Below are 17,970 nucleotides of genomic sequence, written 5' to 3'. Positions count from 1 at the left end.
ATTTGTACAATTTTTTTTTTCAAAATGATACTATAAATAATATTGAAAAAAATCAAAAATGATCTTAAATTATGTGAAATGAACAAAAATACATGTCTTCAGTTAATAATTTAATTCAAAAATACACTTGTCTTCAATAGTTGTTTCAAAAATATCTTTATTATTACTTAGTGGGTCAAAAATGCTCTTTTTTCAAATAAATATATGTTTTTTTTTAAAACACATTTTTTTCATAATGATGATTTTTAAATTAGTTATCCTACTTCAATTAGTAAAATATTAAGAAATAAAAAAATAATATATATATATATTGAGAAATTTTCTATCATTGTCTAGATAAAAAATAATGACGGGATTACTATCAGATCGTTGAATAATTACTACGAAGGCATTTTGATAAAAAAAATTATTTTTAAAGAATTCTATTCTTGTTTTTTTTCTTTTAAATAAGTAAAAAATAATTTTTTATCTTCTTAATCTCATTTTAACAATTAAAATATAATAATTCCATGTACCTTTTTAATTGATAATATAGGTCATGCCTGAACCTAAACTATCACTTATTAGTTTGAGAAACACACCTCTCTCTTTTATTACACTCTCATCATGGTATGTGTACTATATTCTCTCTTTTATTTTAAAAAAAAATGTCACTTCACACTTCACATGGATAAAATATTTCACCTTGACAAAAATTAAATAAACTATTAGTATTAGTTAAAGTTAATACTAATAGTCAATCATGGCCGTGCATGCATGAAAATAGTCAATTATGACCATAGCGAGGCAAGGCAAATTTTAGAGTTGTCTGAGCAATTTTCATGTCATACTATTCATTTAATAGCTATTTTTTTTAATTTAAAAGTATATTTGAGTATATTTGTTAAGTATATACATTTGTATCAATATATTTAAGTGTTTTTATAGTGTATTCATTCCTAAAATGTATTTATATAAATAGTGTATGGATGTATTCAAGTAAAAAAATATTGTAATAACAGAAAAAAATTATGTATCAATATCGTATAAGTAATGATCAGTGATATAGCGAAATCAATGAAGAAGAAAAAATCATGCAACACAATTCCTTTTTTTTTTTTAATTATGAAAATGATCTTTTTATACTTCAGAGTCATCAGTGAACATGATTTATGCTAAATTTTTCTTAACAAAGATACCGATGCACAATTAACACGCTGCATTAAATATTGTACTTGTATTAAGAGCCACTTTTAACAATACTCTGATAATAACTAATAATATTACTGCGAATTATAATTGTATAATTTTTAGGAATTCCATACTGGAGAAAATTTCCATTTGTTCATACCGTTTTCAATTCCACAAAAAATCCTTAAAAAGTGTCCATTCGGGATTCATAGGCAGGCACAACTTGATACATAAGAAAAGCTGTCAGTTGAGTTTAAAAAAGGAATAAAAAATGGAAATCAATTATTCTATCCCAAAAATCACGCAAATTAATTGTCATTCAAACTCTCTCCATGACAATGTAACAGATTCTTTTCAAAACCAGTTTCAAAATTTGAATTCTATTCCCATAAACATTCGTGAAGAAAAATTCAAAAAGTTTTTCTTGTATCAATTTAAACTATATACTTATATTCTCCGTGTATCAAATTTGATTCTCTATATCAAGTTTTTTTTTGGAATAAAATTTAATTGTATCAAGTTTCAAATATCTCAGATTTCCTTGTATCACGCTCAACTATATATTTCTATTTTCCTGTGTATCAAGTTTGATTGTTTTTATGAAGTTTTTTTTTTTTAATAAAGTTTAGTTGTATCAAGTTTCAAACTCTCAGTTTTTTTTTGTATCAAGTTATATATATAATTCTATTCTCCTTGTATCAAATTTAATTTTTTATATCAAGTTTTTTTAATCAAATTTAATTGTATCAAGTTTCAAACATCTTAGACTTCCTTGAATCAAGTACAACTATATACTTCAAATTTCTTTGTATCAAATTTGATTCTTTATATCAAGTTTTTTTTTGGAATAAAATTTAACTGTATCAAGTTTCAAACATCTCAGATTTTCTTGTATCAAATTCAACTATATACTTCTGTTTTCCTTTGTATCAAGCTTGATTCTTTGTATGAAGTTTTTATTTTTTTGAATCAAGTTTAATTGTATCAATTTTCAAACATCTCATCTTTCAAATTTCCTCGAATCAAATTTGATTATTTGTATCAGGTTTCTTCTATTTCCGTTGTTGATGTTTCAATGCTAATAATGGATCATGAAAAAAAATTAAAACTATTTTCACGAAACCCTACCTCAGCCGAATCGAAATCACACCTCTGAGGGAGAACTTGATGAACTTCTTCAACTTGAGGAAGTTCTTCATTTTGAGAAACTTCCTCTGTTTGTACAAGATTTTTCGACTGAAGAAGAACATCAATTTCATGAACAACTTCGCATTCACCAGCGACTTGAGGAGGATCACCTATTTGGGTAAGACTGACACTACATGATGGATTAGAGTCCATATTAGCACCGAAATCAACGAACAAGATGAAGAACTTCAACAACCACCAAAGAAATTGAAAGAGAGGAACGAAGATGAAAATGATGATTTTCTTCAATTTTCTTAGGTTTTGATAATAATAAATAAAATTTGAAAAGGAAGTTGTAAAACGGGTGTGGAAATATAGCCTCTAGTTTAGGAATAAATTTAGCATGTATCAAGAGGTTGGAGAGAGAAATATAAAATAAGGGATTATTGAAAGATTATGAAATGATAGAGACTTTTAGAAAATATAATTTTATATGTTGTGTATTTCTGTAAAAATTTCATTATAATTAGTCAAACTATAGCTAAAGAAGCCTAACTTCTACCTAATGTTATCTATTTCTAAAATTTCTTCACTAAAGAATCATTTGTAATAGCTTGAGCCTTGAGGGGTTCCAATTGGAAAAAGAAAAAATTACACCATACATGTATTTAAGAGTCAATATTTTAAGTTTTAAATGTAGTTTTAAGTATGTTCAACTTATAACATTTTATTCTCAAATCTTAACATATCTCTATTTATTTAAAATTAGTTTAAATTAAATTCTTTATAATTTTTTTTATTTATATCACAATTAATAAGAGATAATTATGTGGAGAGAGATGAATACAATCTGACAACGCATTAATGGGATCAAATCAAATCACTACAATCTTGGGTGATAATCCACGCCTAAATTTTTCACCCTTTTCGTGTGCTTTCAGTTTTTTTCCTTTCTACTTCAACTTAATTCCAAACACTTTCTAATCTAAATCCTACAGCAAATCATTGTTCTGTCTCATGCATTGCTTCACTCGTGGAATTGCTTTCTTTGTTTCCAATGACTTTGATTGATCCACCAAAATAATTGATTATGTGACCAATGAGCATGATGTGTTCATCCAGGTCATCAATTGACCTTCACCTGTACTGCCACCAACAATCACACTCTCGACATCATTTTCGATTTGTAAATTTACTAAAGCATCATAAGCCTCAAGATCAAATCTTTCATCTGGTAGATATGGGGTTTTGGTTACCGTAATCAATCGAAGTGCTTTTATGTTCTCGGCAATCATCCTATTTTTAACTTCATTACTATGCATTGGAAGGTGAAAACTTGGAATTACTACTGTTTTTGGTTTAATTTTTGTATTAATATTTTGTTATCGAAGTTAGTATGAAATTATTATGAATTGGATATATTCTATTTTTTTAGTCTAAACTTATGTATTGGCTTGAAAATGGTATTTTTATGTGAATATACATGTGAAAAATGTGTACAGATTTAGTTTGATTCTTTTTTTTTGTAGTTGTCACGAATTTGGTATGAATTTTGTAGTTGTCACAAACTAGTACGCAATATATTTTTTTGTGTATATAAATGACATGTAATTGACATAATGGGATAAGATTTTGATTTTCTTTACAGTTTATACTAATTTGATATGAAGTTGATATGATATGATTTATAATCAGCATGAAATTGGTATTTAATCTTCAATTCGTCTACATTTATGATTTTGGTATAGTTATAGAATATGTTATTATTTTTTTTGATATCTATTTTATAGTTATATATGGTATTAAAATGGTATGAAAATTTGATATACTGTGCCATTATATAGGTATTTTCACACTTTGTATAAAATTAATATGACTTTGTTATAAAATGTATACGCATTTGCATGAATCTGGTATAAAATATGTATAAAAGTTATTTCTATTTGGTATTATGTAATACATTAAATTTACGATGGAACAGGAAAGTATGTTGATTTTCAAATAGAGGAAATTATATGTTACGTGCAACACATGTCGTCGGGAGGGACACAACAGGAAGACATATTCAAATTATCTTGCTGAAAATTAGTCATAATTTTTGTTTTTATTTTAATTTAGTTATTTAATTGTGACAAACACATATTTTAATGTTTTTGGTCTTTTAACTCAACGAATTCTAATTTCAGAATATTTATTATGTGTAATACTTAATCCTTTGTGTATGCATTATTTTTTAAATCTATACTCAAAAACCAAAATTGGTTAATGCTGATAATCATTTGGTATTTACATGGTATCCAATTGGCATCCACTTGAAAAGTTAAGTCTACCAATGTATGTAACTGGTATCCAACTGATATGCAACTGGAAAAGTCTAACCATGTGTGGAATTGATATCTAATTGATATCCAGCTGAAAATACAATATATAATTAAGATTTCAACCGAGTAAGCCAAGCTAAAATTCGTTAATGTTGTATCCAATTGATATACATGTGGATAGCTTAAGTGTAACAAAATATGCAATTGGTATCTAAATTGAATTTCAAAATATTTAATTCTTACTACTTTGTGTATGTATTATTTTTCAAAACTAAAATTTCAATCTAGATATCAGTTTTAATTAAGATTTCATATTATTTTCTCCTTATTGAATCAAGATTGAATGAGTGTTGCCATATTTCATACTGATTTTTTTATGTTACTTTACATAATTTATATAAAAAATAAATTAATTTAAAATCATGAATGAAAACATAAAATTTGTATTGAAGATAAATAGTGAAGAAAAAGAAAAAAAATAAAGAAAAAATAACTAATGTGGGTATTAAGGGAGAAAATTGTGTGAGAATATTAAGGAGAGATTAAAAAAATAAAACAGATTTAAGTAATAAGAATACTAAATAAAAAAAATGATTTTCAAATAAAAAAAATAAAAAATGATATCAATTTTCAAAACAATAAAAAAATATCGTAAAAAGATAGAGGAAAGAGAAACTAAAACAATAGATGATAATATTAATTAGGATATTAATTAGTAGATTGATAAACCAAAATAGAGTCCAACTAAATGGAGAAAATCATCTGATTAAGAAAATTAAGGTTTTTAATATATAGGATTGATGAGAATCCCAACTTTTATGATAACTAAATACAATGTCATTTTTTATTCCATTTTTTATTAATTATATATATTTCATTTTTTAATACTTTAATTAATACATATTATTTTTAAATCTGTTATAACTTGAAAGCTTTTTATTGTTATTACCTAAAATTTAAAAAATCAAAATTACATTAAATATGACATTTATAAAATTTTCACTTGGAAAAACCTCAAGTTGAAAGCTAATATGGCCAAAGGCCCAAGAGAAGGATTGGCATTGTGATCCACCTAAGATAGAAATCGTTTTGTTTCTATTTTTCGCTTAAATGGGCTGCTGAAAAAAAATGTAGAACCGAATAAAGTTTGCACCAGCCGGGAATCGAACCCGGGTCTGTACCGTGGCAGGGTACTATTCTACCACTAGACCACTGGTGCTATTAACTCAAACATACGTTATTAGAAATAAGTTTATTAAACTGTGATACCATTTTAAAAAGGTTTTGAGAGTAATATTATTGAAAGTTTTTAAAAATTTGTGATCTAACATATGATATGTAATATTTGCTTGTTATAACAAAAATATACTAACTAAAGAAAAAAATGAAATTTAAGTCAAATTTTTTCAAATTTTTAAAAATTATTTTTTGGAGTAGTTTAAGACCTTATTTATTTGCACTTAATAAATGTCTAAACTTAATTATTCATACTCCAGTCATTAAGTTTGTTTGTTTTTCTAGATTTGAATCTTAATTATTAAATCTCAATAATTAAGTATGTTTATTTTTAAATTTTACAATCATTTAATGAATCCGAATAGATCTAAAAGATTAAGATCTATAGCAAAGTTTGAATATTATTAAAATATCTATTCAAATATTTCTATAAAGATGGCATATAGAGCATCACTACATCTATTATCACGGTTAACAACCACCTACCATTATTAACTGCAAATCCCTGCCACTTACAAAAACTTTTATCAACTGCAATCATCAACGCGACTAATCACCACATGAGTGATCAGTTGTTACCATCATCTATTATTACAATGACTAATTGCTAACAACAATCACCAAAACCAATCACAACTATATATTATCAATCACCGTCATCATTCACCACCATCATTACCTATCATTATCGTCCACCACAATTATTAGTTTCAACCACCAACCACCATGATTAACAACTATTGTTAATTACTTTTGTCAACCACCATACATAATCACTAACTACTACCATCACCATCACCATCACCATCACCCAACAAAATCCCCAATTGACACCTACAACAACCATCGCTAGTCATCATCACCTCTAATTGTCAAATAATTTTTAAATTATTTTATTGATATATCTTATTAGATTAACTTAACATTGTATTTGGATTTTATAATTATTATTTTTTTAGCAAAACCAAATTTTATGTATTTAAATGTTGAAAAAATAGAGTCTTGATTAATCATTTTAAAATTCTAATACAATATCTTGACATTCAGATGTGTATTTAAAATGAGACATTCAAATTTCAATATAAATTAAAATTTATATATGTATTTAAATTTACATTTTTATTTTAATAATAATAAATTAAACTTGAAAAAGAATAGGATCACACGGGATGGAATAATACCGAGAAAAGGATCAAAATGGTCCTAATGTATAGGGGTTACCTTCTATATATAGCCCTTAATGAAAAAAGTCTATTATATTATAAAAAGGGAGAAAAATGACATTTTTGTCCTAAACCAACTATCTGCTATCATAAATAAATTTGTCAAAATTAACAATGGAAATCAAATTGAAAAAAAGGATGTTAGTAGTTCAGTTGGTTGGCTACATGAACTTTCACATTATTGGTGAGAATTCGATTTCTCACTTTGTAGTCCTCTACCTCCGCCCCCCCCCCCCCCCCCCCCCGATTTTCCCTAACTGAAACTCTAAGGTCCTTTTGTTTCTCGCGGTGGTGTAAAATAATATAGATATCGACAGTTCAAGGGCAACTAGTTTGGGCGATCGTAAAGAATAACAATTCAATTTTGATGAAGAAATTTAGTAAAGATACCTACCATGTTGTTGAAACGCTTGTTTGACAAAATACATTAGAAAAAAAATAATACATGCATTAGCTTTGTGTATTATAAATATATTTTATTTGGTATACTTTTTCAACATATGGATAACAACTATTGCATATGTAGCCAAAAATATTGAAGGGATCCCAATTGTTTACAATAAATTTTAAAGTGATAAAAAATAAATTGCAATCACAAGTAAAATATGAAAAAACATAAGTATATTGATAAACAATGTGGGTGCAAATCTGTTTGTTCCCTTGATTCTTCTCTCCTAAAATTTCTCCGTGATTCGAGGTTAATTAGTGGTGTATTTCTCTAACTAGGTTGATGTGGACCTCCTTGATATTTATTTGATCTCCATGAAAGGATTTAGTGGATCTTCTTGAAGTATTTGGTTGTCAAGAAGAGTTCAACCACATCTTGATCTGATCTTTCTGAATTATCCTAATAGTTTATGGGATATTAAAGATTTTGATAATTATGAATACCCAAGAGTTTATAGGATACTCAAGAATTTGATCTTTATATATCCCAAAAGTTTATGGTATATTAGAGATCACTTTTTTGAGAAAGACAATATTTGATGTCTTCATGATCTCTTTGTAAATACCCAAGAGTTAATTGAATATTCGAGATGGCTTTTAAAGGAAAATATATTACCCTTATATAGGCATGAGCTAAGGTTTAAGATAAAGTAGCCTCTAAGAATCTTAACTGAAAGTGAACTCGTTTTGTAGAGTCTCACAAACTTTTGATGCCTACAAATGCCCCCTACTTCAAGGCTTGTCGGAGTGTAGGTTTGATAAAACTCAAAGAGAAGACTTGAAGTACTCATTCTTTCACCTTTGCGATTTTGTGGCTTCAAATTTGCAGATTTGATTTGTACTGAGAGAAGAGATGAGTACAAATCAAATCTACTAGTTGTCCCCACTAGGCGTGCCAATTTATTTATAAAATATTTAAAAGTGATAGAAAATAAATTGCAATCACAAATAAAAAAATGAAGAAACACAATTTATTGATAAACAATGTGGGTGCAAATCTATTTGTTCCCTTGATTCTTCTCTCATGAGATTTCTCCGTGATTCGAGTGCTGTTAGTGGCTTATTTCACCAATTGGGATGATGTGGACCTCCTTGAAATTTATTTGATCTCCATGAAAGGATTTTGTGGATCTTCTTAATATATTTGATTGTCAAGAAGAGTTCGGTCATATCTTGATATGATCTTTGTGAATATCCCAATAGTTTATGGATATTAGAAATGCCTACTAATTAAGAGAATATATTATCATTTATATAGGGATGATCTAGGGTTTAGGATTGAGTAACCTTCAAGAACCCTAACTGGAATCGAACACATCTTGTAGAGTTCCATTGAAGACGTCTTGTAGAGTTCCATAAAATTATAATGTCTACATATACAAATGCCCTATATATCAAGGCTTGTCCGAGTGTAAACTTGATGAAACTCAAAGACGAGACTTGAATTACCCATAAAAATGGAACTTCCACCTTTATGATTTTGTGGCTTTAGATTTGTAGATTTGATTTGTGAGAGATGCGATGAATGGGTAGATTTGGTCCTACTGGGTGTGCTAATTTGTTTTAACAAAATTTCCTCAAGTATGAACAATAACTGTAATCACAAAACAGATAAAAATATAATTTTATTTATCAAGATTGTGAGTACATGAAGATACATAAGTTTACTGATAAACAATGTGGATACAAATATGTTTATTCCATTGATTCTTCTTCTCGAATTTTCTCAGTAATTTAATGGCCATTAGTAGCGTATTTTTCGAACTAAGATAATTTAGATCTCCTTTGTAGATCTTCTTGAAGGATTTGGTTGTCAAGAAGAGCGGTCACATCTTGATATGATCTTTGTCAATATCTCAATAGCAAATAAGATATTAGAGATGCCTACTTAAGGAAGTAGGTAGGCTCCATCTTATTCTATTTTTCCACTGTCCACGGTCATACATGAAGATAAACTAGAATTTATGATTAAATAGCCTCCAAGAACTCTAACTGAAATTGAACACGTCTTGTAGAGTCGTAATTGTTATTGTACACATAGAGTTTTATAAAATTTTGATTTCTAAGCCAACATTGAATTTGGTGAGGAGTCAACCAAGATTCACGGGTGGGTCCACCTATTACCACATGACCACATGCATTTATGCAACAACTAAACAAATCAAAACACAAAAAACATATACAAACACAACACTCAACCAAACAAAAAAGGCTTAAAAATATAACCAGTTATGATTCTTCGAAGTGTCTTCTCTTCAAACCAACTTTATTCTCGCACACTTACGCAAATGACACTTGTATCCCCAGCTTCATCCCATTTTCCCATCCTCTCTATGCCTCAAAATTCCTCCAAAAACGTCGCCGTTATCGGTGCGGGCTCCGCGGGCCTCGTCGCGGCCCGAGAACTCCAACGAGAAGGTCACAGCGTAGTTGTATTCGAACGAGAAAATCAATTAGGTGGCACATGGGTCTACACGCCCAATACAGAATCGGACCCGGTTGGGATCGACCCGAATCGGGAGATTGTTCATTCAAGTCTTTATTCATCTCTTCGTGTTAATCTTCCTCGGGAAGTAATGGGTTTTGGGGATTACCCGTTTGTGGCCAAGAAAAAGTCCGGTAGAGACCCGAGAAGGTATCCGGGTCATGGGGAGGTGTTGGATTATTTGAATGATTTTGCTGTTGATTTTGGGATTATTGGGCTTGTGAGGTTTGGGATGGAAGTGAGGTATGTGGGAATGTTGGATAATGGGAAATGGAAGGTTAGTTATAGAAAGAGAGAAAATGATGCTGTGTTTGCTGATGAGGAGTATGATGCTGTTGTAGTATGTAATGGACACTATACTGAACCAAGAATTGCTTATATTCCTGGTAATTTATTGAAAAAAGTTTGATCTTTAATTCTTTTATGTTGAATAAAGTACTATCTCCTTTACTCACTTTTATGTTTTTGGGAATTATAGATACTTTGATGAAATAAGTCAAAGACATAATACATGACCTTTAATTTGGCTTCAGCCAGCAAGTATGAACTCTAACTTTAACTATCCAAAACTCGAACAAATAGATACATTCGTTCTACCTGACATCTTACATCGATGATTTTTTGTTCTACGTGGCATCCTACGTCTTATTGTGCCACGTAGGACACACGTGTTTTCTTGTTCAATTTTATACAAGTTTAAGTGCCTACTTGTGTAAATTTGGAGGGTATAAATATGAAATGAAGGCAACTGAAATGACATATTTATGTATTATGCCTAAGTCAAATGCTGATGAACTTTTTTGTATGCATAACCAAGTTTGGCATGTAGATTTCAAGTAATTGGCGATCCAATCGTACTATAATTCTTCATACTTAAATATAATAGCCATAATACATAAATATGCCCTTTAACTTGGCTTCAACTGACATCTATTCCCTCCAAATTTGTGTGTGTACAAGTAGACAATTAAACTATTCAAAAGTTGAACAAATAGATACACACGTCTTATGTGGCATCCTACGTGGCAATTCACGTCCTACCTAGCATCCTAGGTGTATTATGCCACATAGAATGTGTTTGTCTACTTGTGCAGCTTTATACAAGCTTAAGTGTCTACTTGTGCACATTTAAAGTTGTAGGGCATATATGCCAGCTGAAGCCAAGTTAAAGGGCATATTTATATATTTATCGCTCATAGTCATGTTCCACTTTGTGGTAATTATAGATTCGTTGAGGGAATAAGTCTAAAGTGCTGATGAAATCTTTGTTTTTGTAATAACGTTTAATATGAAGATTCAAGTATTTGTACATTGAGCTAATAGTTCCATGACCATCCTACTTACTGTTTTATATGTTGTAGCCTGTGGGCAATCAAAGTTGATCCTTATTAGCATCAGCGTTACGAGTATACTGCTTGTCATGGTTTTCTCTGTTGCAAGCAGTTTGGAAATTTTGGTTACCTGTCTGAATTGAAATGGTTTCTCCCTTTATCTTTCTGTTTTCTTAAGGCAGTGTCCATGACAAAGAATGAATATTTTATGGATAAAAGATTAATCTTTTTTCGTTAGAAAGATTCCAGCCTTTTTTGGGCTCAGAAATAATTTTGTTTCACTCATGAGGCACACATGTGATAAGTATTTTTTTTCCTGTTATGGTTTATATGCAGTTAAAATATTTTGAGTTACGATTTGAATTGGCACCTCTTTTCCATTCTTCTTCTTGTTCAGAATGACCCTATGACATAGCCATAAAGTATTGTAGAAATTCAAGAATTAACGTTATTTCTGCTTGAAAGTGTGGCTGAAGTTTTCTTTCTTTTCTTTTCTTTTTTCCATTTTAACATCATTTTTATGCCAATACTATATTATTAGCTTTAAGATTATCTATGTGTTGCCACAACAATTGACATACTATGTCAATATGCAGTTTTTGAAGTTTCTAACTGGAGGCCTCTAGCCTTTCAGGAATCGAAGTTTGGCCTGGAAAGCAAATTCACAGCCACAACTACCGTGTTCCTGACCCTTTTCAAGACCAAGTATGTGTCAGGTTCATTGTTTCTTTAAGATGTTGATGTTTCTGAATTAATGAAATGCTTGTAGTTCTTTCAATTATGCTACTTATTGGAAGTTTATCTTTTAATTGTACGGACTAAAAGTGTTCTATGATATTCTATTACTTGAAGTTTTAGGCTAGGCATAATAGATTATTGAACGGGAACGTCCTTGGACAATTCTATTATTGAAGTCTTACTTTTGCATGAAGCACTGGATATATGAGGGATGACACCACAAACACAGATAACTTTTAAGTTTTAAATCTACCTGTTTTACATAAATGAATATTAATAGTTACAAGTTATAGTAGTCCTTATTTTCTTAGGAAGCTGTTTAGAAATGAACATACGTGTACGCTTATTTGAGCTTTAGACATGACTTGGGGAAAATGCTATCAGCTTCCAAGCTCTGATAAATATTTCTCAAGAAATAGTATCATCTTATTGCCAGATCACATGTCATACTACCTTTTGTACCATGTTCAGAGTAAATGACAAATGGTTTGCCAGGTTGTTGTGCTGATAGGGGGTGCTGCTAGTGCTACTGATATCTCTAGAGAAATTGCTGAAGTTGCTAAAGAGGTCCACATTTCTTCTAGATCAGCTACAAGTGGAGTTCCGTTGAAGCTTCCTGGCTATGATAATATTTGGCTCCATGATATGGTAAAGTGGTTAATAACTTGTTTATTCATGTGGAGGTTTGTCAATACTTGATACTGAGTCTGTACTTCGCATTCCCTGGATGCTATTTAATGAAATCCTCTTATGTCATAAAAAGAAAAAGGAAAAACACTTGATACTGAATCTTCGGTTGATTAGAAGAAAATTGATACAAGATAAATGATGCAGATTGAAGGTGTTGGCAGTGATGGTAGTGTGAATTTTCAAGATGGGTCCAAAATCCTTGCTGACATCATCCTACACTGCACAGGGTGAGTGATTAGTCCTAGTGAAACTTTCCTTTTCTCCCAAGTTAAAGAAAACGAAAGAAATGCGACATTGATAGCCTATTCTTTTTCTTTTTGAGGAAAAATGAAGGGTAATCAGTAATGCACGTCTGTTTTTCTGAGGGTCATAATGATATGAATGACGAGGTGAACTGACCTTATAAAAAAGCAAAAGAATGATGAGGTCAACAGATAATCAATAAGGAACTGGCATGATAAGGGTAGATAATGGATCCAAAGGTTACAAACAGTAAATAAAGTAGTTGATCTGCTCTCGAGTAGGCAGTCTCAAAATGAACCCTGTCCCATGTTACATGTTTAATTCCTTAACTGTCAGCATAGAAGAATAATCTAATCTAAAGTTTAAAAACAGTAAATTAAGTAGTTAATCTTCTCGAGTATGCCAATCTCAAAATAAACCATGTGCCCTTCAATACCTTAAGGGGTTGTTTGGTTGATGGGATGGCATAGACAAGGATACACCATTGGATTATTTTATCGTACCTTCTATATGGGATAACGTATCCCACCATTTATACTAATATGGTGGGATAAAATAATCTCGGGACAAAAAAATACCCATCACCAAACGCAAGATAAAATAACCTCATGGGATATATCGAGATTATTATCCTTATCCTACCAACCTAACGACCCCTAACTGTAAGCTTAATGGAATGTCTATTAATATTTTCTTTTCCCACCAACCAAACAACCCCTAACTATAAGCTTAAAAGAATGTCTATTAATATTTTCATAGCCTATAGAACGTCAAAAATCCAGTTGTTATCTATTTTAATCTGACAGTTTAGTGGGGCAGATTTGGTTAGATATTGTCAGTTTAGCAAAAGGAGTGTAAAATTCTCTGTTTCTGGATGCAGAAAAGAAGTGAAGTTATCTTCAGTTAAAATGAATACTAGTTATTTATGTGAGTTTGGTACAGACCTCCTAATTCATAGTGAGAGATCTCTGACCTTCACTTTTGTAATAAAAATAATTGCTAGTAATCTTACAAGATAGTCTAACTGATAAAAGGATGAAGTATCAAGAATGTTGCTAATCTATGTTTCCCAGGTACAAATATCATTTTCCTTTCCTTGAAACTAATGGGATAGTAACTGTCGATGACAACCGTGTTGTTCCACTTTACAAGCACATTTTCCCACCAGCCTATGCACCAAGTCTTTCATTTGTTGGGCTGCCTTGGAAGGTAAAGTTAAGAGGGTTTGTGCTGGGTTTATCAATTTACATTTTATATGGTGGACATGAACAAAATATTTGTCTGTGGTTGGCACTAGGTTATACCATTCTTCTTGTGTGAATTGCAAAGCAAGTGGATCGCTAGTGTTTTATCTGGTCGCATTTCTCTCCCTTCAAAGGAAGATATGAATGCTGATATTGAAGCTTTCTACTCATCCATGGCAGCCTCTTGCATTCCAAAACGGTACACTCACAATATGGATGACAATCAGGTATAACATCTGCCAAAAACCCTTGTCGAATGGTTGAAGGTTTCTGTTTTGTTCTATGGGTCATCTCCTTTGCCCTTTTTGTTTTTTGTTTTTTGAGAGCTTCTCTGGGGTTGGAATGGGGGTAAAATGTTTTACAAACAAAGGAATACTTCATGCCTACCCGTAACAGACAGAAGTTCTCGGTTACATCAGCTTAGTATAGTTGAAAAAGAAAAGAAAGAAAACAGAGAAAAAAAATCGAAACTGAAGAACTAGAGTGTAGTGAGCTTCTGTCATTAATCCATGTAGATTGCTCATGTGAACGCATTCAAGTTGGCTTGTCATGGTTCTTTAGCACGGTTACATCATAGTCATCCTTTATGAGATATGAATATCTGCGCTTGTTGGGCATGTTTACTTCTGTATATATGGCTAAACGCTTACACCAAATGTTGGGCATGTTTACACCAAATGGCTAAGTCCATTTTATACTAAGAAAGTAGCTCTGGTGCTCAATATCTATGTATTATAATTTACCAAAAGAGTGTCACACATATAGTTCGTGCCTCGTTAACAATCCTCATCTTTATAGTTTGACTACGATGATTGGTTGGCTGCTGAGTGTGGATCTCCACCCTCTGAAGAATGGAGAAAGCAAATGTACTTTATCTCAAGAAAGAATAAAAAGATACTGCCTGAGACATACCGTGATGAGTGGGACGATGATGACTTGATCATTCAAGCTCATGAAGACTTTGTAAAATATATTCCTGAACTAGCTCAAGAACAGAAGCTCTCAAGATGATTCTTTTTGATTAATTTTGTTGTTGCATGAAAATATATAGCTGAATAAATCAAAAGGTATAGTAAAACCTGGAAATTCCTCAATTAATTTCAATTGTAACTCTTGCCATTGAAATTTAATGCAAGTCTTCCAGCTTGTAAACATATTCAGGCTACTTCTATGCTTGTACATTTATTTTCAAAAGTCTTTCGGTTTGACATTTTAGAATTCTCCAAACCAGAATCCGTATGCATTTGTACACTTGCCTTTACCTATGATTTCAAGTTACTTTTTTCTTTATGGTGGAGCTACTTCTATTATTTTACAGTTGCTTTTACCTATGATTTCAAGTTACTTTTTTCTTTATGGTGGAGCTACTTCTATTATTTTATGCATTCATAAAGTAACAAACAGAAAAGCTTGGAAAGTTGATAGATACCTAAAAAAAATGAGAGTACTCCTAGATGGCAAGTCATGTTAAACCAAACACAGCAGGCACAAAAAAACATGATTTCCAACTTATTCCTATACAACCCCCAAAAATATAAAATATAAAATATAAATAAATTAAAAAAAATAATTCCACAGAGTCTGACCGTCTTTTGCATACAACTAAAATTGAAATACACTCGGGTCTTCTGCTAAAATTGTACCTAAAACCTCATAATTCTCAATTGCTTTATTAATTAGGAAGCCTCAGCTTTGGATTAAAAAATGTTAAATATATATGTACTAACAGCACCTATTTAATTTTCGTTATCAATCTCAAGCTGGTCATCTTAAAAAAATTGGTTGCAGCATGTTCAGGTCAGCTTGGTTTTGGGGAAATAAACTTTGACAATTTGCAATGCTTTGATTTTAGTTTATTCTTCTTTCTAATTTTAAGTAGAAAATTTGGGGATTAATCCACTGTGACTCTCATGGTCTCTTTCTCTCTCGGAGTATTAACTTACTCGGAATAAGTTATTCCGAATTTATTTACCAAACAACAAACTAAGTGGCACCATTATTGAGATAGTTGTGTAATATAGTGGGTGCTTTCCACATCGGTGGGGAAAGGCATCCTTAAGGCCTAGTCCATTAAGTCTATTGAGTTGAGTAAAGTTTATTTGTTTAAATAAATTTAAAATTTTATTTTTCGTAATTTATTTTGAACGATTTTTTTATTTAAAATTTGAATTTAATATTTAGATTTTAATTAAATAAAAAGTTTTGTCTTTTCAGAAAATGACAATTTGTTGATTTAAAATTGAATTTAATATTTAAATTTAACCAAACAAAAAGTTTTGTCTGTGCAGAAAGGGAACAACTAAGGTTGCGCCTATTCATAAAAAGGAGTGACTCTTCATGAAAAGTCTCTTTATCAGATTCTATAAATAGGAATCATTCTTAGAAGTAGTAGATTTAATTGCATATATGTTTCAGGCTTTGTTGTATTATGATAGAAAATTGCTTGTCATCTCTTAAAAAAATATACAAGTAATTACTTTTGAAAGATAATGATCTTTCAAGCTTCAAAACTTTAATTTCTCTATTATTTTTTCTTTTAATAACTATAATTTAATCCCAAAACTATTTGATGTTATCTTACCTAGCAAATAACTCCTTAGTACAAAATAATGATGAGACCCATAACTTTACTTTGCTTATCCTGTGTTTGCACTAAGTCGAAATATTTAAACATATCTAAGAGTCGCCAATTAAATACATCATCACTTAAGCAGAGTATATTTTTTCCTGGTAAAATTTTACATAAAACAACACTTAATATATTCATCCGTTTAGTGTAGACAGGTAAATTTTACCATTCAGAAAATTCACATACTATTCAATATTTTATGTCACACGTGATGCACTTGAGAAGGACATAACTAATACTTAGGGAGAGTATAATACGAATTAAATCAGCCAAAAGTCTCTCACCTCAAATGTTGAAATCAAACTAAATTAACAAAATTTGGGATGTATACCTACCCTGAAACTGGTTGGCAGGCTTGAAATAAGAAATTGTATACAACGTACCATATGGTATATATTAGTATTAAGTAACTTGTTCCTGGAAGCAACATGCATCGATCGAGCTTCGAAAATGACTTCGAAATCAAGAAATTATAATGGAGGCTGACGTTTTTCATCTTATTTTCTCTGTGATCTTTCTATACATTGTCATAATCATGGCCTCTTGACTTTCCATATTGTTAAGGTAGAAATCGTTCGACCTTTAATCTCTACATTTATAGGGTGAAGTGTGTCCGTCATTTTATTTTTGTCTGAATTCTCGCTTTGTAAAGGTCAAACATTGAATATTTTTTCTTGATATGATTTGTCAAGATCAATTTCAAATATTTTTATCTGAGATTTTAGACTTGACATAGCCAAACTTAGGGCTGTACAGGGCAAATCGATAAACCGCACCAAATCGACAAACCGAACCAAATCGGAAAAAAAACCCGACTAGTGGTTTGGTTTGACTTGGTTTGGTGTTTGAGAAAAAAACCCGACCATTATAAGATTGGTTTGATTTTAACTAAAAAAAGTCAAACCGAACCCAAATCGACCCGATTATAGATATACTGCTTTTAAATTATGTTATACATAAAAATATTTATTAAAATGTAATTTATAAATATTTTTTAAAATTTTTTCATAATTTTTGTTTTCTTTCTTACATTTAGATTTGGACTTGAGAAGCCCATCTAAATAATATACAAAAAAAACCATCTT

General features: G+C 30.6%; 1 protein-coding gene and 1 non-coding gene across 2 annotated transcripts; one reads left to right on the top strand and one right to left on the bottom strand.

Annotated features, from left to right (window-relative positions):
* Nucleotides 1–5,767: 5,767 nt before the first annotated feature.
* Nucleotides 5,768–5,838, bottom strand: TRNAG-GCC (transfer RNA glycine (anticodon GCC)). Its single transcript has one exon. It is a non-coding gene; the product is annotated as a tRNA-Gly (tRNA).
* Nucleotides 5,839–9,626: 3,788 nt separating this feature from the next.
* LOC129899458 (flavin-containing monooxygenase FMO GS-OX-like 4) lies at nt 9,627–15,483 on the top strand. The gene is made up of 7 exons (XM_055974437.1): nt 9,627–10,396; nt 11,976–12,046; nt 12,575–12,727; nt 12,914–12,996; nt 14,086–14,221; nt 14,310–14,483; nt 15,055–15,483. The coding sequence occupies exons 1-7, from the start codon at nt 9,757–9,759 to the stop codon at nt 15,265–15,267; spliced, it is 1,470 nt and encodes a 489-aa protein (XP_055830412.1). The 5' UTR covers nt 9,627–9,756; the 3' UTR covers nt 15,268–15,483.
* The last annotated feature ends 2,487 nt before the right edge of the window (nt 15,484–17,970 follow it).

This window comes from Solanum dulcamara, chromosome 8 (assembly GCF_947179165.1).
Source record: "Solanum dulcamara chromosome 8, daSolDulc1.2, whole genome shotgun sequence".
In the NCBI taxonomy this organism is placed as follows: domain Eukaryota; kingdom Viridiplantae; phylum Streptophyta; class Magnoliopsida; order Solanales; family Solanaceae; genus Solanum; species Solanum dulcamara.
Note: the sequence above shows the minus strand (reverse complement) of the source record. Positions and strands in the feature narration are given on the sequence as shown.

Coding starts and splice junctions, on each gene's coding strand:
- LOC129899458 (XM_055974437.1), top strand. CDS start 9,757: ATGATTCTTCGAAGTGTCTTCTCTTCAAACCAACTTTATTCTCGCACA. Junction 10,397..11,975: donor AAGAATTGCTTATATTCCTG/GTAATTTATTGA, acceptor CTAGCCTTTCAG/GAATCGAAGTTTGGCCTGGA. Junction 14,484..15,054: donor ACAATATGGATGACAATCAG/GTATAACATCTG, acceptor TCATCTTTATAG/TTTGACTACGATGATTGGTT.